General features: G+C 42.5%; 1 protein-coding gene across 2 annotated transcripts; it reads left to right on the top strand.

Annotated features, from left to right (window-relative positions):
* The first annotated feature begins 459 nt into the window (after positions 1 to 459).
* On the top strand, positions 460 to 27,454 carry LOC111260549 (uncharacterized). 2 transcript variants are annotated; one of them, XM_086968385.1, is made up of 26 exons: positions 460 to 3,075; positions 7,163 to 7,361; positions 8,130 to 8,324; positions 8,504 to 8,655; positions 8,860 to 8,990; positions 9,103 to 9,230; positions 9,739 to 9,974; positions 10,231 to 10,381; positions 10,573 to 10,657; positions 13,983 to 14,071; positions 14,352 to 14,464; positions 14,771 to 14,921; positions 15,049 to 15,153; positions 15,369 to 15,514; positions 15,695 to 15,792; positions 15,970 to 16,106; positions 16,791 to 16,936; positions 17,164 to 17,263; positions 17,452 to 17,607; positions 17,852 to 18,155; positions 18,319 to 18,594; positions 18,956 to 19,187; positions 19,692 to 20,350; positions 20,733 to 21,256; positions 21,416 to 22,515; positions 22,718 to 27,454. In XM_086968385.1, the coding sequence occupies exons 2-26, from the start codon at positions 7,185 to 7,187 to the stop codon at positions 24,819 to 24,821; spliced, it is 7,695 nt and encodes a 2,564-aa protein (XP_086824511.1). In that variant the 5' UTR covers positions 460 to 3,075; positions 7,163 to 7,184; the 3' UTR covers positions 24,822 to 27,454. The 2 variants fall into 2 exon arrangements, with proteins under 2 accessions (XP_086824511.1, XP_086824512.1); XM_086968386.1 differs by lacking the exon at positions 18,319 to 18,594.
* The last annotated feature ends 45 nt before the right edge of the window (positions 27,455 to 27,499 follow it).

The raw sequence follows: 27,499 nt of genomic DNA, 5'->3' as shown, positions 1-27,499 counted from the left end.
GTGACAAGGGACCTATGATGAGATTGCAACGTTAATGCCACACGGAGCCACCTGCTTTGTAAGCATTAGGCATAATATTGGCTCGGTGAAAAAATAGTAACTGGATTGTTTATATAGATACGTTTGGATCGACTATGGCATCGACTGTTTAGTAATGGTATAGATGGAACGAGATCAGCACAAAACATGTTTGAGTGAATCACATTGGCTCAAACTGCGACAACTTTCACGGTAAAGACAGGTAACGACAGCGGCGCCTGCAGCGGCAAGGAACTATATTATTACAATAAACATAGCACGTCGTGCCTGCGAAAAACCGACAAGCAATTGATTAGGTATCTAAACTAAAATTAACCGAAAATAATTTGCCGCAGAACAGTGACCAAAAACAACTTTATAGAACAACATTGTTGTTCAATAACAAAAACATGATGAGTTAACTAATTATGTGATATGCTGAATCGTAGGAAAACTATTTATGCAAAGTCTTTGAAAAAAGGCTTTCCTTATTTTTGATGGCCTTTGCTTCGATCCATCTGAGTACTCGTTCTAATATTTGCGTTTTTATAGAAAATCTATTAGCCTCTTCTCGAAGTAATAATAATAATAATAAGAAATAATGTTTCCTTTGTAGTATTGCCACAGATTAGTTCTATGGTAGCTCTGTAGAATTAAAAAGGGTTTACTTTTGCTAATCACGCCTCTTTTCACTATAACATCGAATAAAAGTAGCTAGAAGAATCGCATGCAATTCTTGAATTTATTTAAGGACTTGAGCTTATTACAAAAAATGTGAATTTAATAATAATAGCAACAACAACAACAACAATAAATTTTTTATCCGCGTAAGACTACATCGATAAACACAAGCCCCACAAAATTCGAGTGGTAAATCGAGGCTGCCGGTTCCACATGTGTATTCCGGTGAAGAAAGGCGTGAAAAACTTTATTAGGCGGCTTTATTTGAATATAATATAAAATCATCGGAAAAATTATTTAGGAGAATAAACGAAAGATAATGCTCTAATTTCTTACAACACATATAAATACAATACCTTAAGTATTCGTTTGAAAAAAGTCTATGTCATAAGCTATCTTTTATGGCAAAGCATTGAACTTACATTTAATGCTATGTTGAATTACGCCGTCTTAAGCCTTATAAAAAAAGTTTTTATTATGTTCGAAACAAAAGAAAAAGTGGCTCGTTTCTCTCTCACGGAGTAGCTATAACGTACACCATTCTATTTCAGTTTATCAATGCAACTTTCAATTCGAAATGAAGCTTGAACTATCAGCGAAGGTCCTAACTTCGGGCTAAACAAATTTATCTATTGCAACGATATAGTTGTCGGGATATGTTTTATGCAGTCACTGTATACGAATTAAGAATGACATTTTCGTTCGTGAGAATGACAAAGCATTCGCCATGCGCCAAAATATTCGCTTTTTCCCGCGCATTTTCCAAAGCTTGCGGTCATGAACGAATCAGCTGAATTGTCGCGGGAAAAATCTACCCGCTTTTGCTTTCAGAACCAAATCTACGCCGTTACCTATGATGGTGATTCAAGGTAACTGCGGCCTTTGGTAATGGCTCTCCAATCAAGTAACGGCTGGCCCGGGCTCAGCCTTGGTTTCCATTCTCAGTAGCAGCAGCAGCAGCAGCAGCAGTTGCCGTGCAGTGGAATAACCCGCCAAAACATGCATCCATTCGGAGAGCCGTTCTTTCCCATGTCTGTATCGTCAAAAAACACAATAACAACAACAGTTCGAATGACGACGCTGATGCTGCTGCCGCATCTGGTGCTGTTGCTGCCGAAACAGCGGCTGCTCCATTGCTGTTGAAGGTGTTATTTGTGATTGTAAAGGCAGGCCGCCGCTGCAGTAGCGGCAGCAGCAGTGACCGTGGGGATTGCCGTCCATCGACCCACCGACCACTGTGTCGGCCCACTGTGCTGTCCTGCCCCGCTGTACTGGTGACCACTGAACTGAACTGCGTTGTTTAGAATCGCCCTCCCTAGACCCCTGTTCGGTGTTCCCGGTTAGTTCCTGGACGCTTGAGGCCGTTTTTTGTAGGGCTCCACACTGTGTGCAGTTGTTGACTGGCGTCCGGGCTGCTGAAACAACTGTATAACCATCTCAGCCTTATGAGGCCGTTTAGCTTGAGCTGAACAGATTATTTGCAGAGGAATCGTCGTCGTCGTCGTCGTCGTCGTCGTCATCGTCGTAGTATTACAGTAGCAGCTGCAGCAGCAGCTGTAGCACTACGAGTACTGCTACTGCTGGTGGTTCTGCTGTGACGACTGCTACGGCAGCCGCTGCACCTAACACTGTCTCCCCTCGTCAGTGAGTAACAGGTAACAACAGCAGGCCTGGGGCCAACGGCCCCGCCGCCGCCGTACTCGCTGCCAGTGGGGACGTAGACGAATCGACCGAACGGGCAGTGGTCGCTGGCGAGCACAACAACATAACATTGGCCTGTGACTATTAGCTATCGCACAGGCGCAGCACTGAATAACGCTATAACCGACGAGTGTCGACTCTCTACGTCCGTGCCACTAGTAACAGTAGTACTATTACTGCTATATGTATGTATGTTTATTTGTGAACCGAATTTCGCCACCATTTTGCTCGTGAACGACAACAAAAAGAAATGAAGGCCAACCAGTAGTCGAAATAATAACACCAACGGATCGTGCTGTGTGCCGTCGTCGCCCCGAGTGCAACAGCCAATGCTGGTGCTCTGTTGATAATAGTAGTGGATACGGTCGTGGTCATGTCACCGCAGTGGTAGTGAGTGTCGTGCATTGAAGACTAACGGGTCCTGCACGCACGGCTGTCGTGCCGATCCCGCCTTGCCTAGACAAAGTCGCATTTGTGCGATTCTGAACACGTCGAACAACGCCATTGTGTTCCTGCTGCTTTGTACCGCTTCCGAGCCGCAGTTTTCAACTGGCGCTATGAAGGATTGCCGAAGGTGCCAAAGAATCCGTGGTAGTGCAGACGGCTGCCTATTAATATCATCATAAACCGGTCGTAGACCATGATCGTCGTATGCCCCGAGTGACGCAGAAACTGGTAATAACCATAACACAACAAAGGTCCCATCCGTAGAGATTTAGCAGTTGATGGTGCACAATTGCATTCGTTGAGTCAGTACAATTTATCGTGATTGCTTCCAGAAGGTTATGCCTGCGGAAATCGTGTAGAGTTTACGTTGTGCTTACTTACAAACAAACTAGCCATGATCGGTGGTTTCCGTCAGAATTAGGCGAGATAGTTTTGCTGGCTAGCTAAAAGCTTAAGCAATGCATACGGTTATTGTGGTTTGGGAACTAGATTGTGTGAAATACAAAACGCCTTCCATAGAAGCTACTGTTGTTGAGCAGCTTCCAAAACCTAGTCATAAATTAACAATAAAGTAGCTCAACGTTGTCGTAAATCATGAAATTAGTTGTAATCTCGACGAGTATGCACTCGAAGTTGAATTACTCACATAAGTTCGTTACACTATCACGCGCCAGAGGCAATTCGTTTGATCTGATTTGTGTTACAAGGCCGCATGATACAGCTCGACGGAAAAAGAAAAAGCCTTTAACGACCTGCTTCAAGTTTCCCGCCACTGGGCGCTTAACCGCTAGTCAACCGTCGCGTAGAACCCAATTTTGACCGTTGATTGGCGCGCCGGCTACCTGGTAAATTCACTGATTAGTTTCGAGTGCGTAAAACGGAATTAACTCATAAAGATTAGGTTCCCGCAAAGGAAGAGTACACAAGTGAAACGCATCAGATCTTTTGCCGTATAAACAAATTTGAGCTGTTTAAATAGTGTGCAGGGTTTTGACGGCAACAGCACGTATGCCTTGCCTAGCCGATAGAAAAGGCCCAACCAAAAGGATCTAATAAAACTCTATTTTCGTATGGAGAGCACGACTTACTGCGTAGCAGTGTTTATATCAAAAGAAACTCTTTAGCGATAGTACATATCATTAATTCCCTGAGTTTTATGCAGAGCTTTATTCAATCTGTATAAGTGTATTCCCGCGCACAGTACATACAAGGCCTATTGTCCTTTTTCTTCGTAAAGGAAACTGAGCAGTGCTCAAAATATGTTCTAATGGAAACATGAATTTTTTAAAAAGAATATATTGATTATGATAAAACATGTCAAATATTGGACAACCGGCATATCTCTTTTTTTAAACACGATGCTCTTAGTCGCATGTTAGTTTTTCATTACGTGAAGTCTGACATACGTAGAATCTACTGCAATAGCAGCTCGTACACCAGTTTTTTTCTGGGGTAACAAAAAGCCGTTTACCAATCCCATAAGGTACTCAAGTATAGTATTATAATGTGGTTAAATTTAGGGTTATGTTACGGAAGAGAGGTACGATATAGCTTATTTTACGATAATTCCTAAAAGGCCATTTGAAATGTGTCTTGTGCCTCATGCAGCTTATGATATATATATATACATATACAAATAAATCACATTTCACGTCTTCTTTGGTCGATGCATGCGTAGTACCACTGTATCACATTATGTGCGATTGATGAAGCTTTACCGTAAACTTGTCAGCTCAACCTACCAATGCGCGTTGGCAAACATGCGGAACGCTTTTAACAACATCGAAATATGCACATCGTTTAAGATCGCAACAACGAAGGCGACTTGTATTTGAGGGACTTGTCTCTCTGATAACTCCTGCGAGTTGTCATAGGCGTGCTAACGACAAACCCCCTGACTGCCCTAACGAGCAGACTCAATCCTATGTTTAGTATCGGAAAAGTTTGTACAGCAACTGTGTAGATGCTGAAGAACCTTTAGGATAATTATAGCAATTGCCCATCTTCAAAAACAAGGGGCTATATACAATCTAAGTGATAGACCTATGCTGTCTTCTTCCATATAAGCACACACTATTGTCTAATGACTATAGTATATATTCAATTAAGCGACATAAGATTCTATTATTTGTTCATTTAAAAAAGAAGATGCTTGACTAAGCGGTTTTCGTCTAACAATGAAAATGATCTCTTTTTTTCTCAGTTTGGCGCGGGTGATCCACCCGAGAAATTTCAGCTTCAGCAAACAACGGTTTATCTGTTAGAGCATACAACTCGATTCGTTAAGATAATCAATTGCTATTAATAAACTCAATTACTTTTGCCTAAATATGAAGGAACCGCGTGATTTTCGTTTCGTCTATTAATTTTGACATATTATAGACACTGTTAATTTCAGTTTTTAGTTCACTCTGGTCAATGCTAATAGCTTGAGCATAAAATCGTGGAATTTTACTGGAAGATCGTGAAAAAAATTGAGAAATATTGATTTGTTCCATGCTAAAGAAAATATTGTCAAAAAGGGCTAATAATTGTTCCTGATGTCGCAATGTCCTCTATAAACACACGAATATATATATATATATATATATATATATATATATATACATAGGATAAATGCATCATTATGTAACAGCTAAGTAAGCTAGTGAACCAAATTGATGAGTGACAGAGGCTCCAATTTATCATGTTACGATTTATAGGTCTAAAAGTTAAGCCACAGTGATGATATGTGTATACCGAGATGTGTAGGTTTCACCTGCAGTTTGATACTTCGTAGCTTCGTTCGATGAATTTGATTAATGCGAATATGTCGTACTACGATGATCTCTCTCTCTCTCTCTCTATATATATATATATATATATATATATATATATATATATATATACGTATATGTATAAGACTGGTCTCTACCGGTCTGCAGTCTCAAAATGCATTGTGTAACTATCGTTAAAAGGAAGTTCAATGAACTATAAGTACGAGGTGAGGCTAAAGTTCCCCATAGACATGAAAATGACTGACTAAAAACATTGTGAAATCCAAAGCTTCATGAAAAATTGAAGTCTCTAAAATTCTATGATCCTATTTTACAAAGAATTTAAATATTAAGCATTTGTTTCTTTATTAAGCATTTCAAACTCAAGCTTTTTAAGCTCAAGTACTCATGTTCAATTTGGACATTTGTCTCCTATGAAAACACCGTAACTTAAATGACAACCGAAATATTTGCGAAACGTTTTTCAGATGATGATAACTAATCCTTCTCTCGTTCCTTAGGATATGGAGTACAGCAATTTAAATGCAGAACAGCGCAAAATCGTAGTAAACAAAATATTAATCAATAAATTAACGTAATTAATAAATAAATAAAAGGTATGCCATATGTCAGAATTGTATACGCCAACTTACATAGTATTAATTGGTTTCGGTTCAAGTGATAACTGAACTGCGCTCGTAATTAATAATAATTAACAGTCATTAAGAACTAATCAGATTTAGATATAATAGAAGTTTGTTATCATAAATGTTTATGACAGAAATATTTATTTGTTTTTTTCTTTTGTTGAGAAATGTTCGCATAATTTGTATGGGCGAATGGGTAGCTGGATAAGATAGACGTTTGTTGTAGGTTTGTTTTTGTGTTGCAGTCAATAAAAGTTAAGCCTAGTAAATATTCTGGAACATGTCCAACCATTTTAAGTGCAGCATGTTTTTTGAGTATATTTATTTTATCAGCTGGCTGGCTGGCTGGTTGGCTGGCTTAGTTAGAGTTGACGACACTAGCCTGAATAATAGACAAAACTGTTGTGTAAAATTATAATTGCCGATGGCAGACATGTCAATTCATTTTCAGCGATTCTATTTGATTGACGTGCGTAACGGTGCTTTCGATTCTTGTGTTCTATCCGAATTTGTAGTTTTGTATGAATAAAGTCGTTATAGAAGCGTTTGGACATTATACAGTTCTGATTAGTAATACCGGCAGTAGCGCGCTTTGCGATGCCACAATCTATACAGTATAGACCTATGAAAGCGCGTGAATTGTAAGTCAAATTGCCCTCAACATCCTGAATCGCCTCTAAATGGTTTAACGAAGGCAACGCACTGGTGTTTAAACATGTGTATCGCCTCCGTGTGGTGACGCCTGTTTGAAGATCAAGGAATGTTATATCCTCAAGCCACGTTGCCACTTTGAAGAGTATGAAAAGAAGAAATATCATTGGCTGATTGACGACTACTGATATGCGCTGTTCTTAGTAAACGTAGTTTGACGAAACGGCTTAACCCACATATCTATCATCTTTATCCTTTCAGACCCCCGCGATAGTATAAGAGTATGGGGGGCTCTGACCTGTACTCGCTAGTGGAGTCCGCCATCCGGAAGATAAAGGGCCACAAACAGCGACCCTCCGAAGAGCGTATACAGCATATTATAGAGACATTTCACGGGGTGCCTCCCCACCAAATCACCCTTTATCTGGAGCAGGCATCCAATGAAGGAAAGATAACGCGGGTAAGCGATGCATGCTGGCTTCCCTTCGCGGCATAATACCTTTGTATTTTGTAACGAAGTTCTACAAATTTAATACCACGAGTACGGGTATAGTGATTTCAAAGAATGCCGGTCATTTTCTAATGTCAGATCCCAATAAGCTTAATCGGATCACCACCTTTCTCGTCGCCTTCTGTTGTCCATTTCTAAGCTCCTATTTCAATATCCGAGAGTAAATACTGCGTCGGCGTTATTTACCACCTGCCGTCGGCGGATGCTGCCTTGATGATTCACGTTATCGATAAACGCTTTAGAGTTCCATATTCTCGATTACTACTGAACAAGTTCCGAGATCTTCAAACGATGGAAATTATTTTCGGAAACTATTGGACTGCGAAAGTTGGCAGCTTGGCTTAAAAAACATTTTCATGCGCATTATTTTTCAAGAGAATTTTTTTCTCAGACACGTATTTCTTTCACAATAAACCATAGACATTTTAAAAGCAGTCCTGTTTGAGGCTGATGAAAATGAACCGTAGGTTTCCCAATATAGCCGTCCTCTATTATGTAGACTACAACGGCATTAACGCCGGCGATCTAATGGGTAGTACTTCAGTAAAGTAACATAACGTCGTTACATTCGCGGAAGAGTTTAGAAAAATTTCGCTCTAGATAATGTTCCTTTGCACGCGGCTACTGCATGCAGTAAAGATGATTAACATCTGCCACTATTGAGCGTCATCTTCCGCAATAACGGGATCTTGTGTCTCGTTGTGATTGTCCCTGCAGGTAGAGGGGCCGGGCGGGCGGTGCTATCGCCTGAATGAAAGCGCCGGAAGCCCGATTCCCCGACGGAAAAGCACGTCCTCTTCAAAAAGTGGCTCGCATCGTCCTCACAAGGGCAGCGCCTCACCCAGCCAGACGGAAGAAGATGCAGCTGCCGCTATACACCGCGGCACAAACCTACTCAACGTTATGGAGCAGGTTCGATGACACAAGTTTCTATTAAAAATCCAGTCAGATCACCTGACGTCACTACCTTTTCTTGGTCGCAACTGCTAATTATGCGGTTGTGGTGAAAATTCTATAATGTGACCGTCATAGCGGCGGAAGTCTATATGATCGTACTTATTTTGTGCATCCACTGTTTGATTCCTTTACAGGTCCTCTTGTCTCTTGGTGAGCCAGCGTCATTAGTGAGTCTACAAAAGTTCATCAAGCGCCAGTATACGCTTCTTGACATGAGCCCCTCCCAACTCCTGAACCGATTACGACTTGCGGCAAAGAAAGGGACACTGAAAAAGCGCCTTGTCAGGTTAGTATCATAGTATCACTGCGTATGGTTTGCCGCAACACGGTGCGGTCCAACTAAAGTGAACAGCCACCTTCTTCTAAGTGCTGTTCCATAGCTGTTTATACATAACATATTGGATTATGACTGCCCTCTATATGGTGGGCAATTATTGTAGAGCCAAAAAAGACGATGATGGTGATACTGTTGATCATTTTGCCTTTATAGATACAACAATCAGACGTACGGCCTTCCAACAATCCATCAGGAATCGCAGAACCCGAGCTCACCTCTAAAAGCTATCTCGCCGTTTGGCTCACCTCTATCCCAGCAGCTAAAATCGCCGCAACAAAGGCTAAGTACGTCTCGTGACTTCAAATCAAGTTGGCACAGCTTCGAAAAGAATATTCATCGACTTTTAACTATAGAACAGGAACAACTTGCCTAATTAAATGTTAACGATCATTGCAGCCTCTTCATTAACGGATTGTGGGGAACTGGAGTGTGCAACCTGCGGTGAGCACGACCAGAGATCGCGTATGTGCGTCTGCTCTCAGTGTGGCTTTGCAGGACACGCTGCTTGCTTTAAACTCGGTGAGGTATGTCATAGATTATCGTGTGTTTTTCGAAACTCATTCTTTATTTAGAGACAAAATAGATCTACATCATGTAATATCTGTTCTATTTATTATTTAAACATATTCTGCCTTTTTTTTTAAATATGTTGAGAAATTAGATGTTATCCACTTATGCCAACAAATATTCTAGTCGCCGAAGCATTTCCTAAGATAAGTCTTTGTATGACTCTCAGCTTATTTTTGCATCTCCTCCGCTTTCGCGAAGCTCATTAGCTGGAAGTGTAGGCATCATTATATGTAAACAGATTGGTTGGCAGATCGTATCCAATTCTATGTGACATCAGGTGCATACACTGCACATATCGTACAGATTTGTACTTGACCTACATTGCTTTCAGCATAACTGGTAATGATTCCCGGCGTTTAGTCGATAGGATGTTTTAAAAATCGGTGGTTGTAAGCGGACTGAGAGCAGGAGTGCATCTACATATAGATTTCTGCAATATTTGCTTTCCTTTATCAAATTTAGATTGCCCAGCAATGTGTAACAGGTCGTCGATGGGAATGTTCTCAATGTAAGCGTTGCCTGGTGTGCCAGAACCCGGGATCCGCCGCGGTGAAGGCGTCCGAGCTTCTCTATTGTGACTGCTGTGATTCGCTTTGTCATCTTCGTTGTGTAGGACAACAGGGCGGACGTCTAACGACCAACCAACGTAGTCCCTCAAAAAAACAAACGAACGCCAAAGCTACTTTCAGATGTAAAAAGTAAGCGCATTTTTTTGTTTGCTTGCTTTTCTTCAAGTGTTATGTAGAATAAAAGTACTATAGAGAAGCCTCTTTTTCTGTTGACGTTTTTCAAACGAATTTAGAATGTAGAAGCTCGAGTACGAAGGTAAACGACAATAAAAAAATGAACAATCAGTTTATTAGAAATTAGCTTCCCGGTTGTGAAAAATATTAAAAACACCACAAAAGTGTTTATTAAATATGTTTCAGTTAATACTGTTCGTTTTTTCGACAGGTGTGTGGCATCGAGTGCAAAGCATAAGGCGCGTACGCTTGTTAACTCGTTGGCCATGAAAATCAAACATAAAAACGCACGTAAACAGCTCGGGGGTGCTTCCGCGTCGCGAAAAGTCAAAAATGTGGACACCAAACAACGACTCCACAAGGTATTGGGATGACTCAAATTTGATACTTTGAATGTCGGGTCCGAATGAGTGATAGATCCCTAGTCCAAACCAACCTGTTTTGATTTGAACGAAAAGGCGATCTATAAAACTCTCCGTTGTTCTATTTGTATATAATTGAATACCTATAATTGTAGAAATTGTAATTAAGACTATTGCTTATTTGGGGACAGGTTGCTGTGAAGGCTACCGGCAAGCTGAAGGTTCGACCGAAAGTATCCGGTGATCAGGGAGGAACTGTGAATCGCCGCAAGAACGGTATGAACTGAATTGAGTAATCTTTTCTCCTGTCAATAACACAGTTATCTTTAAAAGGTCCTAGACAAAGATCCAACTAAAAGCTGGAGGAGCATAGCAACATTGTTTTGAGTTTATTCATATCACAGGGACATGACGTACGCACGTAAATAACTCAATTCCAAAATAACAATTATAAAGCAAATGCAATCGCAGCCTTCATACACCGTAAGCTAGCCACAGCTTGAAATTTGTCTATCATGTGTTCTTTGGCGCTTGCAGACGACGATACAGGCTCAACTGGCCTGATCTCGAAGAGCAGCAAAGTGCCACCTAAAGGTGCTAAGGCAGATAAACGGCATACACAACAAAATCACGACGATGACAAGCATACTAATAATGGTAATGGTGAAAAATTCAAAGGCAGCAGTACAATTGCTGCTGTAAATGAGAAACCGCACCTACAACGCCACAAAAGCCACTGGCAGGCCTTGAAGTTTAGGAAGTCCATGCCGCCTAAGAGTTTAACTATTCTGAGGAGTGCTATGAATTCAGTCTCGATTGAAGCTGACATTTTTTGCGCACCATCGACATCAGTCAATTGTACTACGGCCAATGGGACTAGCAATTGCGATTGCTCAGAGGTTAGCCTGAAAAGGAAGGGCCCCTTAAAACTCACTGTTGAACTCAGTGACGGCCTTTCCAAGTTCTTTACGCCAACTGACAAGCGTAAACCGCCAAAGCGGCGCAAGGTCAGTGGCGATGAAGATGGCTGCAAAGGTGACACCGAAAAGGTTGAGGGCCATAGTGGTGACGACGTAAAAAAAGTTATTCACCACGATTCCTATATGACCAAAGCCCATAGTCACGAGGTGGTCAAACCCACGCGAGTGAAAGTTAGGGCAAATGCCAATGCGATTGCCACTCAACAACAGAAAGATATCAGGAATTCAAAACAATCAGGTGGCGAACATGACGTAGAGCAGAAGAAAGATTTTAAAGAAGATGACCCTGTCCTTGTAAAGCCAGCCGTTCCACTGGCTGATTTTGGGGGTAATCACAATGATAGATACGAATCGGCTGAGAGCTCATTAGTGGGCATAGATGAGGACCAGGATGAAAACAACGACGACGACCAAGAAACGTCGGTGTCGTCAGCTACCGATAGCGGGAGCGCCACCGGCGGAGATATCGATGCGGGTGAACTGTGCGGTGAAATTAAAGCCGAAACAAACGAAAAATTTAAGGTGAAGGCGAAGCGGGCAAAAACCAGTGATAAAAGCAGCAGCAGCAGCAGCAGCACTGCACAGAGACAGGTAGCGGAACAGATGGTAATAGCCAACAACCATAATCATAAAGCATGGGAGTGCCGTCGAATAAGGCCTAAGAAGGCCAGAGATCCTGAAATTCCTGCATCTACTAAAAGATCTTCTTCTAACAACAAATATAAGAAGAAAGCCAGTGAAAACAGTTCCGGTAAAAAATCGCTAGGAAAGCGAATGGGTAATGAGAAAAAGACTAAGCATGCCAAGATGGTTGAACCAGTGGAATACGCCGATAATGGCGTAAGCTCTGGCGACGAGCCGCGCAAAGGAAACAATAACAACAAGAAGAAAGTTCAGAGCAAAGCTTCAGCGGCTCGCTTACAGAAGGGTAATTTAATCCTTTAAGAGGAGTCACCGTTTTGTTTGAGAAAAGTCCTTCACCTTCTTTTCAGCCCTTCCTCAACTGTTGCGGATACATCTCGTTTTCCCTTCCGCTATTCCGCTGAGGTGGTGATTCGAGCACCGAAAGCGCTTTTAGGAGAGTGTATATGTGAATATTCTTCGACTTGCTTTATTATGTTTGAAATTATAGTGACATAACCTAGAACAAGTGCAACTATTACCGCATCGGGTTATTATTTAAAAATGTGTAGCATTACACCTTCCACACATAACAATTATTTACGCGTTCAACTTGTACCATATATCCGAGTCACCACCTTATCGGAGACCATCACCCTGTGACTGCTGTATTTAGAGTACCCTTGCGGCCTGAAGATCAGTTTTTGTCATCGTTCGGCGTTTTTTTTTGTCGTCGTTGCTTCTCGCGTTGCCCGCTGCTGCTAATGCCAGCACGAGGCTCCGTCACATCTTCGTTTCCTTCACATCTGTTCTCCTCCTCCGTAATCACTGCGGATTAATCTGTACAGCTGCAGTAGCCATGCTGCTATTTTGCGTTATGTTTTGCCGTTGCGTTCGTTCGCCCGTTGGCTTGTAAAGCAAAGGTCGTTTGTTGGCTCGAAAACTCGCCTGCTCGACCCGCCGCCTGGATGCCGCCGGTCGGTGATAATGATCGGTGTCGTTAGCTGTCTGCAATCGTGCAGGAATAGCTGACTATCTACTGATCTGGTTTAGGTGGAGATAGCACACAAAGAAAAATACGTTACCGATTCATCTCTGTCTACCACTCAAACCATTACCATCACCACCTACAATGAATGCCCCGGCGTCAAGACCACAGCCCGCTCATTTATTTCCTGCACTGTGCGCTTCTTCTCCATCTCCCGCCCCCGTTCGTTAATTCGTCCATCCTTGATTCGATTTTCCGTTTATCCCTCTCTTCGTTTGCGTTTCCTACTGTGGCTGAATAATCATACTAATGAAGTGATGAAGAGCGAAGTACGGATTGCGCGTCGACACTCGCGAGAATCGTCATAACAATCATCAACGTTTATACTCGATTTTTGCTGGAAACAGTAATAAAGCGCCACTGGTCGAGAGCGACTGACAATCAATTGATTATGTGGGCATACGCAGAGCATCGAGTTCACTGTTGCATTCTTCGGCTTCTTCGACACCACCATAAGCAGCAGCACACTTATTGCGTCCCCTTTAGTTCTCGCCTGGTCTGTCAGTCTTGCCTTTCCCGTAAAATACATAGCTACCTAGCACTCTGCCTGCAGTGCGTCTTCCGACTTGTGCTTCGAGAAGTGTTAATCAGATCAGGTCGTGGGGGCCCTTCGAGCAAATGCAGCCGTTTAATTCTTTCTTGTTTTTATTTTGATGCGCTTGTTTTATCTTTTTTCTTTTTTCCTCATCTGAAAATGATACGTTGTGTGCCTGTGTAGAATTGTAGCAGCAGAAGCTACAGCAACACAAACGTCGTAGATCGTCATCGACAAGAATGAACCGTTGCCTGAAATTTGCTTGTTCAATTTGGTTTATACGTTGTACAAAGTTTTTTTTATGCTGAAGTTTTTTTTAGACATGTCTGTACGTTATGTTATTTACTGTGCAAATATAAACCGATATATTTCGCGCAGCCGAAATTTCTGAAAACGCCTTTATGTCTGTATTTACAGCCGTATCGATTTCATCGGAGTGTGGATCAACTGCTTCGACGGACCACTCGCTGACGTCAGAAGATAGCGTCGAGCAGCTTATGCAGGATGTAAGTCTTATTAGAATTTCCTACTTGCCTTTTCGTTAAAGCGATCTCTTTTCACTGTGTGATGAGGCTAGCCTATCGACTCCTGCTTCTGCATAGCTAACTTTGGGGTTGCACTAATCCTTTCTGTATAAAAAAAGCTTTGAAAATACCTAAGTATTCAGAGTTTAAATCTAGTGTTGCTTGAATCGTATAGTATATTATGACACTTATTACCTAGATTTATTTAAAGATCTTCGCAATAAATACGCACGTAAATAATTCTGATTTACGTTTGTCACAGCAACCGGTTGTATTGCCCCCGGGCTGTCAGCCTCAAGATATCGAGCTTTTTCGCCAAGCGCAAGAACTCGCTCAAGAGAAGATTGGCGTGGATCTCCTTGACCCCTCCCAACGGTTCGTTTTACATTTACATGTCGGATTCATTCCATTGTACTATCACTTAACGTTATTTTGGAAACTATTTGGCTTCAGTCTTGTGGTTGATAATTGCATACCAATCAATCTTCTTCTTGGTAACTATAACTAAATATAGTATCTGTATTGGAAAATCAAAGATTGCTTTAACACATATATTTAGAAAAGTGAGAATGAATTATGTAAATTATGAAATATGTAACATAGGTTAGACAAATTTGTCGTTTGCATTTAGATTACCGGAGTGGCGTTTAACTTTTTATTTGTTGGTATTACGCTTCGCAGCTGTCCTGGTTCGATCCAGTTTGGCCGCTATTGTATAGACACCTGGTATTCGTCACCCTACCCTCAGGAGTATGCACGACTTCCTAAGCTTTTCCTCTGCGAATTTTGTCTTAAGTATTGCAAAAGCGGAGAAACACTTAGACGGCATCTGGTACGTATTTAATTTTTTTTTTTCGCACTTTTGCTAGGATCCATTTTCTCCACTATTATAGCACTATAGCCACCTAATATAGTTCACCTAATATTTTTTTATATACGTATTTTTTATTTATTTCCAGCGCAAATGTCCTTTGCGACATCCGCCAGGTACCGAAATTTATCGACACGAGGAAATTTCCGTCTTCGAGGTGGACGGCCACGCCAACAAGATCTACTGCCAGCAGGTATGTACGCGTAGGTACTTGTTAGGTGGATTAAAGCTATGTTCCGAATATGTAGTCGATAACTAATTGGTTTTGTATAGAGATGATAATCGTGAACGAATTTTTATCTCCAAACCTACATCAGGCGTAGATCAACGTTCCATCATTAAGCTGTGCAAGCCTGCATGAAGACCCGAAGTTCCTAAAAATACCTAAATTGTCTCGTTTGGTTCTAGTTGTGTCTGTTGGCGAAGCTGTTCCTAGATCATAAGACGCTTTATTACGATGTGGAACCGTTCTTGTTCTACGTGCTAACAGCGTGGGACAAAAAAGGCGCCCATCTCGTTGGTTACTTTTCAAAGGAAAAACATTGCGCGCAAAGGTCAGTAATATGCGCTTTAATTGGTTATTCTTTAATAGTTAGTAGCACTCCCTAGAATAATCCGTATCGGATGAGCTATTTGTAATAAACGTAAAAATGTCAGGCATTGGACAGTTAGAGCCTTTTATTCAATACGAAGCAAGAGCAAAATCTAAAGGAGGGCATCTGCTGTGTTCGCAGATACAACGTGTCATGTATCATGACGATGCCTCAGTATCAGCGAAAAGGATATGGAAGGTTCCTCATTGACTTTAGCTACCTGCTAAGTCGTACAGAAGGTAATGTCCTTTTTCGTCCGTCTTCAACTATTAGATAAGCTTTACCTGCTCGCCTTTAGTGAAACTAGTTTTAGGCTGTTTATGCTTACAAAATATTTTATCGCTTAGCGTCTGTGAAGAGATTCACGTGAGGAGTTCCCAGGGAAGTGTATTGACTTCAACTCAATTGTGTCGTAGGTTTGGCGGGTACGCCGGAGAAGCCCCTGTCAGATCTGGGCCGGGTGTCTTACCAGGCGTACTGGAAGAGTACGCTACTTGAGTATCTGCATCAGGAGATTTTCATTCAGAAAAACCGTTCTATCACCATTGCAAAGGTATGCACTAAAACCATTTTCCCTCCTTTTTTAAATGAATTTCGCGATTCGTAAATATGCCGCTAATTGTAAGCCATCAAAAGCCGAAGGGCGAATAAAGGTACGGTTCATTGTATTCCTGCTTGCTCGTTCGAGATATCGTTCATTTTTCTCATCTTAAAGAATTTTCAGCATCTTTTTTCTACCTGCTAGTATGTTGTAGAGCAGATCTCAACAACATAACTGAACAGAAGAATCCTTTTCTGAACTAAACCGCTTTTGCAACTATAAAATTAATAATGTTTTTCTTTACAATCCGAAACAATACAAAACAAAATTTACCATGACGTAGTTTTCGGCGTTACTAAGTTGGCTTCGTGCGACCACCAGGTGCTTACGGCGGGCTAACGAATGCGTACATGTAAAACCTCTTCTTTCGAGTAACTATACTTCTATCCAAGTCTAAGTCTGCGCGGACGTCCTCTAGTGTAAAGATCTACTCCACTAAATTCATGGAGGAATCCGGTGCTTCTATAGGTCTGTTGGACTGCCGTACTAAGCACTGTAATTTAAGCAAGGAAAAACTTCTTGAAAAGGGTGAAACAGGTTCAATTATTTTTTTTTTTACTTCCTCACTGTTTTGTTAAGGTATATGTGAACTATATACGCTTGCATTAAGGATAATATTGTATCATTATTATGCAGATTTCCCAAGACACAGGTCTGAACGTGCACGACATCGCAGCCACACTTGTCCTTCTCGGCATGATCCGCGAAGATCGAACTTCGTGGGAAAGGAGAAAATTCTACCTTGATATTAATTCAGATGTGATCCTTAACTACATGCAAAAGTAAGACACTGACTTGACCATAATAATGTATGGCTTTGATCAAGCTCATTACCTGTGTTATCACTGATATAGCCTGTTCTTTCCTAACACTTCTCCGTTTGTGATTCGAACCTAAGATAGTGCAGAACTAATCAAAGCAATTACGCTAGGTATTCTTAATTGTGTCAATAACATCCACATATCTTTACGCTTCTAACAGTTATTTTTCTTTGTTGTGTAAAATTAAGGCTTGAAGCAAAAAAGCAATTCCGCCTTCCGCTTCACCCCGAATGCTTGCAATGGGCTCCATCGCCTTTGGCACAACAGTATCTCGATAATTCACGAGACGTAAGTCAAGCTGAACTTTTATTATATATTGTACTTTATGTCAGAAGAGTAGAGGAACCATTAGTATAATGCACATAGCATACTAATAGAGTGAATGAATTTGGCTAGCTTTACCGCATATGATTTCTCATAGAAATCAGTTTGACTGTTTTCTTTTGTCTACCTACCGATGATCCACCCCTAACCAGGAATCGGTCGATGATGACCCTTCCAATACAAGTAGCAGTCCCGATGTGAAAAGCGCATCAAGAAGCAGCGGTACTGGGCGTCAGTCCCGGCGGAGCGGTGATGGTGGTGCTAGAAAAAATAGCGACATAAAAGTAGAAGACCCGCTCAGCTGCGAGGTAAGTTCCGATGCAAAAGCTGTACATGAGTATCGTTACGTATATACACTTTGTCGCATAAGCCTTTTGGTTTCAATATTTGTTTCTCGTTCCTGCTTTTCGCAAATGTATCTGAGCAAACGATGTTCTCGATATTACTGAGAGCGACTACACCTGTTAACATCTATTCAAGATTATGGTGTTGCTGATTGCGATCGTCTTCAAATGATAAAAATAGTAATTCCTGATTATACTTTTCACAAAGGAAACGGACGTGGTCCCTCAAGAGGATGATGAGACAACCGATCAAGCTGACCGTGCGACGAGAGATTCGTCTCCTTCAGTCACAAAACCTCAACGCAAGAAGGAACGATCCAGGAAGTCACGTACGACTCCTCGACGAGATCGTAGGTTCCAAGACAACGTCTCGCAACAGCGTGACGTGAAAGACGAGCCTACGTATCTTGAAGTCGACTCAGACCGAGGCGGAATGGATGGCGACGTATCTTCGGCACATTTGTCCCATAAGGGATTGTTTCAACCAAAACAGCAACAGCTTGCGCCTAAACGTTAGTTGATGAACACGTCTTCTAATTTTCTAAACGCTGTCCTCGTTTAATGTTCCGTACCCATGAAAGTCAGTAGGTAGCATGCGGAAAATCAGCAGTTGAATTTGCTTGCTAACTTCTTTCTCTTTCCTTATGCGTGTACCCTGACACTAATGGTCAATAGCTCGAGGTCGACCTCACCGATCAGGGCTGTCTGCAACCGGCAGTAGTTCGGCCGGTTCCCGCAAACGGCGCCCACAAATGCGCGAGCAGGAGCCGCCCGTTCTCGCGGCCGAAGACGCCACGACCAGCGAGGAAGACTCGGGCAGCCGTCATCATTATGATCGGCTAGCGACGCCAAGATGGGAGGAGGGGTCCGCACCGACCAGGGGGAAACATCTACGAAAAAACAATTCTCTCACAGTCCTATCAGGACGACACACACACCAGGCGCACAATGGTTATTATTATCGCGATATTCATTTCGAAAAATCGACTGAAAAACATGAAAGAACGACAATGAGGACCATGTGCGATTGTATTGTTTCGGTCAAAGTCGGTCGATATATCTTTGTTTTCCATTAGTTTGAGATGCTTCTATACAAGAGGCGTCTAATTTTTTTTGTGAGGGGATTAAAAATTCGCACCATTGCGCATATACTATATTCTGTTCCGTAATTTAAATAAATTTTATTACAATTCTATATACAGGTATCTTGGCTAGGATAAGCCCGTTGCTGGAGTCAACCCTAGCATATTAAAATAAGTGTATTCAACTGTTGGGCGTGATTTAACATTGTATATTATATGGGTTTTTCCAGATGAAAGAGATCAACATATGAGTGGGGATTCGGCTGAGGATTCGATGGGTATTGGATATGATGGAGTCGGCGAGGAGGACACTGTTCAAGAGGTCCCCGGAAGTCCTGAAATCCTCACGGAGGATAAAGTAGAAGTGAAACAGGAGACTGAACGCACGGCTGGTCGAAGCAAGAAGCGACGTATTAACGATGGATCCGCATCACCTCCGGACAGGCCTAGAAAGCGACCTTGGTAGGTTGACTTAAGTTTCTTTGTAGGTCAAAGCCAAACATCTGCATCAAATTACCGAAACAGTTACTAAGCTAGACGCTACTAAGCATGTAACACGTATTATATCTCTATAAAAAATATTCGTAAAGGTAAAGCAACAATTTAAGCGCACTGATGAAACTGTTTTTTTTTTTTAGCGTGTACGTAAGAAAAATGTTCTCCATATAATAGATGAATGATGATGAATCAGAAAATATGAATGATGAATAAATAAATGATGGTGAATTAGTAATTTTACACAACGGGCATCTAGGGGTAAGGGAATCAGATGCCGAGAGGCTTTACCTTGATATAAAAAATTTGCTAGATAGCACTCCGTTTATCTTTCGTTCTAGCCTCAAGACAGGACACCAGATCGGTATTTCATCTCGATTGATAGTAAAAACGCCGCAAGATCCGCGATTCGCCATGACAAAGGTGTTTCGATTAACGGTTGTTTCGTGTTTTTGGTCCTAACAATTTTAGCAAAAACAATACCGGACGATCGCAGCTGAATAATACAGTCTTGGAAACACCAATCGAAAGTTCGCTAGCGACTTCTACCGGAGGCAAAGTAGTTGATTGTTCTGTTGAAATGGAAACGGAGCCAGAATCAGAAGTTATGACAGCAGCAGGTGGTGATATCGACGGCGGGCGAGAAGATGGAAGCACTGAAGTCAGTCGTAAGCCAACGGTCATCCGACGACCGCCAAGCTCTGCTAATACGAATAAGACAAAAAAGAAGATTCACGTTATGATGCGCACGGCGAAAAGAAGACGGAGGAGACCTCTGGCGGCCGCCATGCAGGCGGCACAACGCGCCCCCACGACGCAAAGTTCATCCACTCCGGTGACCGCTGTAGCCGAGGGTGTTCAAGGTCCGGTGCGCACCGGGGGCGCCCCAGGCCGCCTGCAAGATGACACTGTAACTGTAGCATCGTCAACAATAACATCAGCAGCTGTTGCAGCAACAACCGCAACAACTCCGGTGGCAGCAGCAACAACAACAATGATGTTATCCGGGGTACGAAGAAGAAGACAGGACTGCGGAGGAGCCGAAGAAAAATCGGAGCTGCCTGCTACAACAACGACGATAACAACGGCAATAACGACAGGAGCCATCACTCCAAGCAGATCAACAAATGGTTAGTCTCTTGCCACACGATCTTGTGACAAGTTTTAATAAACATAGTGAAGTGACGTTTTGCTTGCCCAGTAGTAATTTACACAACTTTTTGAACTCGTTTTATGGAGTGCAGATGTTGGACAATGGTTTATCTTGAATATATGAAATACATATCGGTATCTATTATTTCTTTTGCATGGATAATTGGCTATTCGGCATTTTTCTATGTGTGTTTTGTTTTTCTTTATTGTTTGTATGTGAAATGACAGGTAGCGGACGAAGTTCTTGCTTCTTGCTTGATTGACAAAGCCTTTTAAATCTTTATATTTTTTAGCTCGCTTTAGCAGTGTTTATATGCTACTTGTTTATGTTCTTCTTTGTTCTTAATGGTAATACGACAGGTAAAGCCGCAGACAGTGGCGGCACGGCCAGACAGACCTTGATATCCTCTTTCGTCGTGCCCTCGCCCAAGGGACTCCAGAAGGACAACTGCGACAATCCTAAAGATCAGCGCGGCCATGATCAACAACAGCAGCAACAGCTCGAAGCCGTGTGGGTGGGAAAAACAACTCCATTGACGTCTACACCGCTTCGACCCCGCGAATCACCGAAAATTCCGAAAGCTGCCGAAGGAAGTGAAAGCTGGAAGGCAGCATCAGAGGACACCGAAACACTCACCGACGGAAGTAGTACCACGATCAGCGTTGCGCTGCAGCAAACGTCGCTGTCGACAGGCCGGCCTAGCGAACAGGGCACAGATGAACCTAGTTCACCTGGTTTGGTCGGGGATTTGTCTAGTGTACAGCCGGAAAGAAGACCCTCGGGCGAAAAACCTGTATGTTTACCACCGAAAAAGAGTCGTAGGAGAATGCTTGAAGAAACACAAAGGAAGAAGAGCACAGATGGCGTTCCACCTGTGAATAAAGCAAGTAGACGACTTCGCTAACATATACAATTCTTTTCACCATATTGAATGCTACAAAGTACATTTAGATAGTGTAAGTTTTATAATGAGATTATCAAATTACCTGAGCATTATATTTAGCTAGAGCGAGTTCAAGAAGATGTTCGTTGAAAATTACAGGACATTTTGGAACAGCCCCGTTCGCGAGCTGCCAGCATCGGCCGACGGACGCGGCAGTCACTAGAACTGCCCCCTGAAGTCTCTATAGAAACAGCTGATGGCGAACTTAGTCAATCATCGGCAATGGCGGCGACAGTGGCGAAAAACGATGATGACCCTCGAAGAGCTCAACCGGTCGAAAATCGGCCTACAGCCAGTGAAGAATTACCATCAGCGGCGACGTTATTGCAGATAACGATTTGTGAAAAGCAAGCACTTACACAGTATAACGCCGCCAGTCATAGTCCTGGTACGGGTTTTCGTCCAGCTGGGGAGGGGATCTCGGCTTCGTTAAACGAACAGCAGGGTATCAGTGAGCCTAGAAGCAAAAATGGAACTAGCAAAAGCAAAGCTGGCGTAGTGTCAATGCTCGCCGTTAAAACGGAAAACGACAATTCCGAACAAAAACCGAAACAACAACAGCAACAACAGCGGCAACAACAACAACAACAACAGGAACAACAACAAAAGCAGCAACAACAACAGCAGGAACTACAACAGAAGGAACAACAACAACGTCAGCAACAGGAGCAAAAACAACAACATCAGCAGCAGGAACAACAAAAACAAAAACATCGGCAACAGGAACAACAACAACAACAGCAACAACAACAACAACAACAACATCAACAACAACAACAACAGCAACAACAAAAACAACAAAGTCAGCAACAGGAACAATCACAAAAACAACAACAACGTAAACAACAACAACAGCAAGAGGAACAAGAGCACCAACAAAAACAACAACAGGAACAGCAGGAACAACAACAACAACAGCGGCAACAACAACAGGAACAAGAACAACAACAGGAACAACACGAACAACAACAACTACCACAACAAAAAGAACAGCAGGAACAGCAACAACAGGAACAACAACAACAGCAGCAGCAACATCAGGAACAAAAACAACAACAACGGTTGCAGGTTGCGACCTTTGAAAGTGATTGTCGTGATAAACAACCCAATAGTAATGCCCCGAACGGCGTGGCTAACAAAGACGAAGTCGAGGAGCCTCCCCAGCGAAAACGGAGCAGACCACCAAAAAAGGACTACAGGTAATACCTTATTTTTGAAACATCTATTGCGCAGATAGCATAAATAGGCTTGGGATTTTTTTTATGTTGTCCGATATAGATGCAGTGTTGAAAACATGCGATTCTGTGTTTCTTTTTGTAAGAAAATTTCAGTCGACACCCCGTTTAATACTTTTTTCTAAGGCGACGAGCAACAAATAATAGATAAACGTTTATCTTGTAGGGGTTCGCTAAGTCCTCAATCAGCCACAACGGCAACGACAATAGAGGCTCTCACGGAGAAGCAACAGCAGCAAACTGTTCATCCGAACAATGGTAGGTCCCAGGCCGATCCAATGAAAACGGATGAACGGGGTGGAAAAAGATCAGCATCAGTACATAACAATCAGAAGGAGATTACAAAAGACCCGAAAGCTACTGATGCTGCTCCACAGGATTCTCATCATAATCTCGATCATCAAGAACAGAAACAAACCCGCTCAGATTTTACGGGCACCGTCATAGATCATAGTAATTCGATAAGGACTACGCACAGTGAGGATCGACGTGACTCGAAAGTGGACAATGATGTCCGTCGAGATCATTTTAAAGAGAGTGAAGAAGCACAGCGACAAAACCAAACTGACGATAGTAGTGTAAAGTCGAAAGATATAGTCAAACAGAACAACGGCACAGATAATTTGCCGTCCGACAATAATGAATCTCTGCAAACCCCATATGTCAATGGCCGTATACAAGGTCAAGCCCCTGAGAAAAAAATCACAGAGACAGATAAGGACAAGAATCCGGACGAACTGATGAATCGTGTGGGAAGTCATAAACTGGAAAAAAGTATTAACGCAGATGGAGGAAATGAGCGAATCACAAAAACCAGCGATGACCAACTGCGGCCTGCTACGGCGACTGTAAGCGAAAATCATCATCGCACGGTGGAAATGGCTGTGCCAACTCCACCGAGAACCCCAGCCAGTAGTGAGACGATACCGTCAGTCGAGCGTTCCCTATCACCGATCGTCTCGGCACCCCCTTCGGTGACACCCTCCCTCAGTACGCATTCTACATCATCGGTAAGTTCAGGCGCAGATAGCTTGCTTCCCCCACTGGCCAGCCCGGCAATTACCGGTCCCGTATCGTCGTCGATTAAGGAAGCGATGCTTGCAATCACCGAAGGAGCTTTACTTCAGCCCGACGAGCGTACAACCCCCCCACCACAGGTTAGTAATTGCAAGACCCTCGTTGTCGCACCTCCTCATCCAGAACAGCATACCCCAAGCCATCCGCCTGCGCCACGTTCCGCCCATATTTACGGCGCTGGAGCTGATGTGAAGGATCACTCTCTTTATCCCGCAGTAACTACCAGTGGTCATATTGGGACTCTTGGCTCGCCGGCGTTTGGTTATCCCCATACTCATCAGCATCTGAACAATGTGGCAGTGGCCGCAGCAGCTGCAGCTCAGACCCTCTACGAACAACAGCACCAACAGCTCGCGCACTTAGCACACCAACAACAACAGCGTGAATGGCTCGCCTACCATCATCATCAACAGCAGCAACAGCAGCAGCAGCAGCATCATCAACATCCGCAGATAGCAGCCGGTAACGGAGGAAGTGGCCCTGGAAGGCCAGGTTCAGGCTCAGGACGTGTGACCCCGGCCATATCATCGCCTGCCCTGGGGAAGCTGCATCAGCTAACGGCAGGGATAGATCATGGAGGCACTGGTACCTCACATCCTCATGCAAATAGTAGTTCTGGTGGATCGGGAAGTGGAACTGGAGGGCATGTGACATCTCAAGGCGGTCCCCATCCACATCAGCCACCCAGTGTTGCTGCTGGTCAACTCAGCCCTGCTGGGGCTGGGCCGCCTCCCCACGGACATACGCCACCTCCAACACATCACTCAATGTATTATGGAACACCGACAAACGCTGCTGTACCCGGAGGCCAAGGGGTAGGAACTCCAAGCGCTGCGAGCGCTGCCGCCGCTGCATATTGGTACCATCAACAGCAACAACACCATCATTCGCATCACCCTCATTCGTCCGTTCAACAGGCACACCATCATCCATCTCACAGCCCACACCATCAACCACCTCACCATCAACACGCTCATCACCATCATGGTGGTGGGGTGGCTGGGTACCATCACGGCGGACATCCACACAACAGCCCCGCTGCCGCCGCCGCCGCCGCCGCCGCCGCCGCCCAGTACGGGCCGGCCGCCGCTGCAGCGGCAGCGGCAGCTGCCGCCTCCGCAACGTCTTCGTCGCAGCCGAATCTGTATGGTACTGCCGCTTATGGCTACCTCAATACGATGATGAGACGGTAATAATGATAAGATAAAACATATTAAATTAATGACGTTGATGATAGTTGCTACTATCGGTGGGGTATGCAAGAAACAAGAGGGGGCCTAATTGATTGATTGACTGACCCGGTAGAATGTAAATACCTACGCTGTATTAACAGTATCAAATGCGTACATACACTAAAGCGCATATATGCGTATATACATAAATATAATTTCAAGCCAACAAAAGGCCGACAAAAATATCTCTAATTCACAACAAATCGTAGATAACACATGAGTACTGATACTCTGACCTGACTTGATCTTATAAGGCCGGTTTGCATGGAAAAGTGGTTTTAGGCATTGTGTTAAATGGTGCTCCGCTGCTTCTACATTGGCTGTTCTTCGACAGGGCTGACCTGTAGATTAATTGCGCATTGACATATCACATATATGTATCAATATCTATTATCTTATCCATTTAATATGTTTCTGAAGCAAGTAGCAATTTCATAAGACGAATCAGGTCCACCCAGATCAGTCCGGACAACTGAATCAAATATGTAAGCACTACTATCCCTCAGTTTAAATGCTAATTAATAAGGAGGACAATGATAGGTAAATAGTCAGAAAAGTCGGAGGGAGCGAAATGTATTTGGAAAGTGTGATACCGGGAAGCAAACATTATGGGCAATAGAACAATGTCCCGCAGCTGGAAATGTCAAGAAGAAAACAACTGGCCCACTTCTGTGGGTCGTATGTAGATTATAAAATTAAATGAATAAACGCTGGATAGTCTATTTAGATTCAGCAACGTAAAGTGAAAATCTAGATTGTCGATTTTTTTTGGGAAGAAAAACACACGGATCGAGCGGATGCGTGTACGTCGTCGACTCGACGGAAATATTCATGACCTTTTTTCACTTCAAAAGTGACATTTTATAGTGGACACTCTAAAAGGGGTAGATCGTGCAACCCCATGTGCGATACGTTTGCCACAAGAGGCGTGCGTCAGTGATAAAAATACTTAGATGAAGCAAGTAAAGATAACATGTTTATTATTATTATTGTCATTATTATGTATTCCAAGTGCGGTAGCTAAAGCATCGATTGACTGATAAGCGCAAAATGCAGACGTAAAGCGTCTGCGTAAATTCTATGGTGGACATGATATTTGGCATCTCCAACATTTAGAGAGCGAATATCGCGCTCAAACGTGTAAACACCTTTTCAGTGAGATGTGAAAGTAGCGATATTTCCAAACTATATAAACCCCGACAGACGGAAAAAACTACTATAATAATAATAATAATAAAAATAATAGTACTAATTCTTATTATCGCTACGGTTGTCATATATGTTGAGATGTGCGTCGCCGTCCATTTTGGTTTCGAAATTAACCTGTTCGCCAAAAGTTTTCGAATTTGAAGATGTTAAATCATTGTTAACTTATTATCGTCTGTGTGTTGAAAGTAATAAGCAAGTTGACTCAGCAGCTAAAATAATCCTCCCACAGCTAAGCGTTTCGATCAGCGTATTCCCTTTGAAAATAGGATGGGCTTAGAGGAACACGGACAACAATTGGCCTTTGGGCTGGTGAAGGACAAAAGAATTTAGCGTGGCCCGGAAGTGTAACTAATTTCATTTGACATCCAAATTTGTGCTTGTGTGTATACAAACAACATGTGTAAAAGAACGTATATTTTGGTTATCATCGCATAGTGTTCAATTATTATGATTATTCCTATGTTGATTAACAAGTTCCTCCGATCACGTTTGTGCTAGTCGTTATGTCCTATAAAGATTCTGCGGTGCCATTAGAATGATGACGCCTTTTCTACTGTATACACTGGAGCTATAGGACCATTAGCAGCTGAGCCAGAATTTAAAGTTAGCTAGGTCGATAATGTTAATTAACTTTTTTTTAGAAGAAGAAAAACCGCGCTAGATCAGTTTCATTGTGACGCCAACCAGAAATCATTGTCTGCTACCGCTTGGCACAGACTATATAACAAATAACGAAAACACTACCAATAACACGACAAGTAACAATGGCCTCTATCCAAAGCAAAGCTCAGTAATTGCAAAAAAAAAAACTTAGAATTGTCGTATGTTGTCCATTTCGTGTAGATTTTTGTAAATGTAGATTGTACGTTGTGTGCATTAGATAGGTACGTTAATAATGAACCATGATGACGACAGCAACAAAACTACGTGTACTCAGGACACGAGTCGGCCGTTCTAACAATATTAGCTACGAAAATAATAACAATAACAGTGACAAAAAAATGGTAGCAGAAACAATAATTGTATACCAACAATGAATGAGGAGAAACACACTTGCTAACAACAACAACAACAACAACAACAACAACAACAACAAATTGTATATAAATGTGACAAAGAGAGCTGTTCTGTTGTATATGCTTAAATTCATTCTGTGACAGCGAGTAAATAGAGGTGAGTTAACAGTTGGCATGAGAAGAGGGCGCAGGAATAAACTGTAAAGAAATTAGTTAAAAAAAAACTATTAATATTAGTAAGAAAAATAATGCGTTACTAATAAAGAAAAATCTGCCATCAGCAGAGTAAATGCTAGGATATACAGCGCCAATACAGCAGACGAAAACTGCTAGAAAAAAGTTAAATATATACCAACGTCGGCTTTGCAACTGGGTTTGTTACTTTCCAGATATCTAGATTCTTGCTTCTTTACC

The sequence above is a fragment of the Varroa jacobsoni genome, unplaced genomic scaffold (genome assembly GCF_002532875.2).
Source record: "Varroa jacobsoni isolate VJ856 unplaced genomic scaffold, vjacob_1.0 scaffold_451, whole genome shotgun sequence".
Classification (NCBI taxonomy): Eukaryota; Metazoa; Arthropoda; class Arachnida; order Mesostigmata; family Varroidae; genus Varroa; species Varroa jacobsoni.
The sequence above is the reverse complement of the archived record's forward strand: the minus strand, read 5'-3'. Positions and strand labels throughout refer to the sequence as shown.

Coding starts and splice junctions, on each gene's coding strand:
- LOC111260549 (XM_086968385.1), top strand. CDS start 7,185: ATGGGGGGCTCTGACCTGTACTCGCTAGTGGAGTCCGCCATCCGGAAG. Junction 9,975..10,230: donor GCTACTTTCAGATGTAAAAA/GTAAGCGCATTT, acceptor TTTTTTCGACAG/GTGTGTGGCATCGAGTGCAA. Junction 14,922..15,048: donor AAACACTTAGACGGCATCTG/GTACGTATTTAA, acceptor ATTTATTTCCAG/CGCAAATGTCCTTTGCGACA.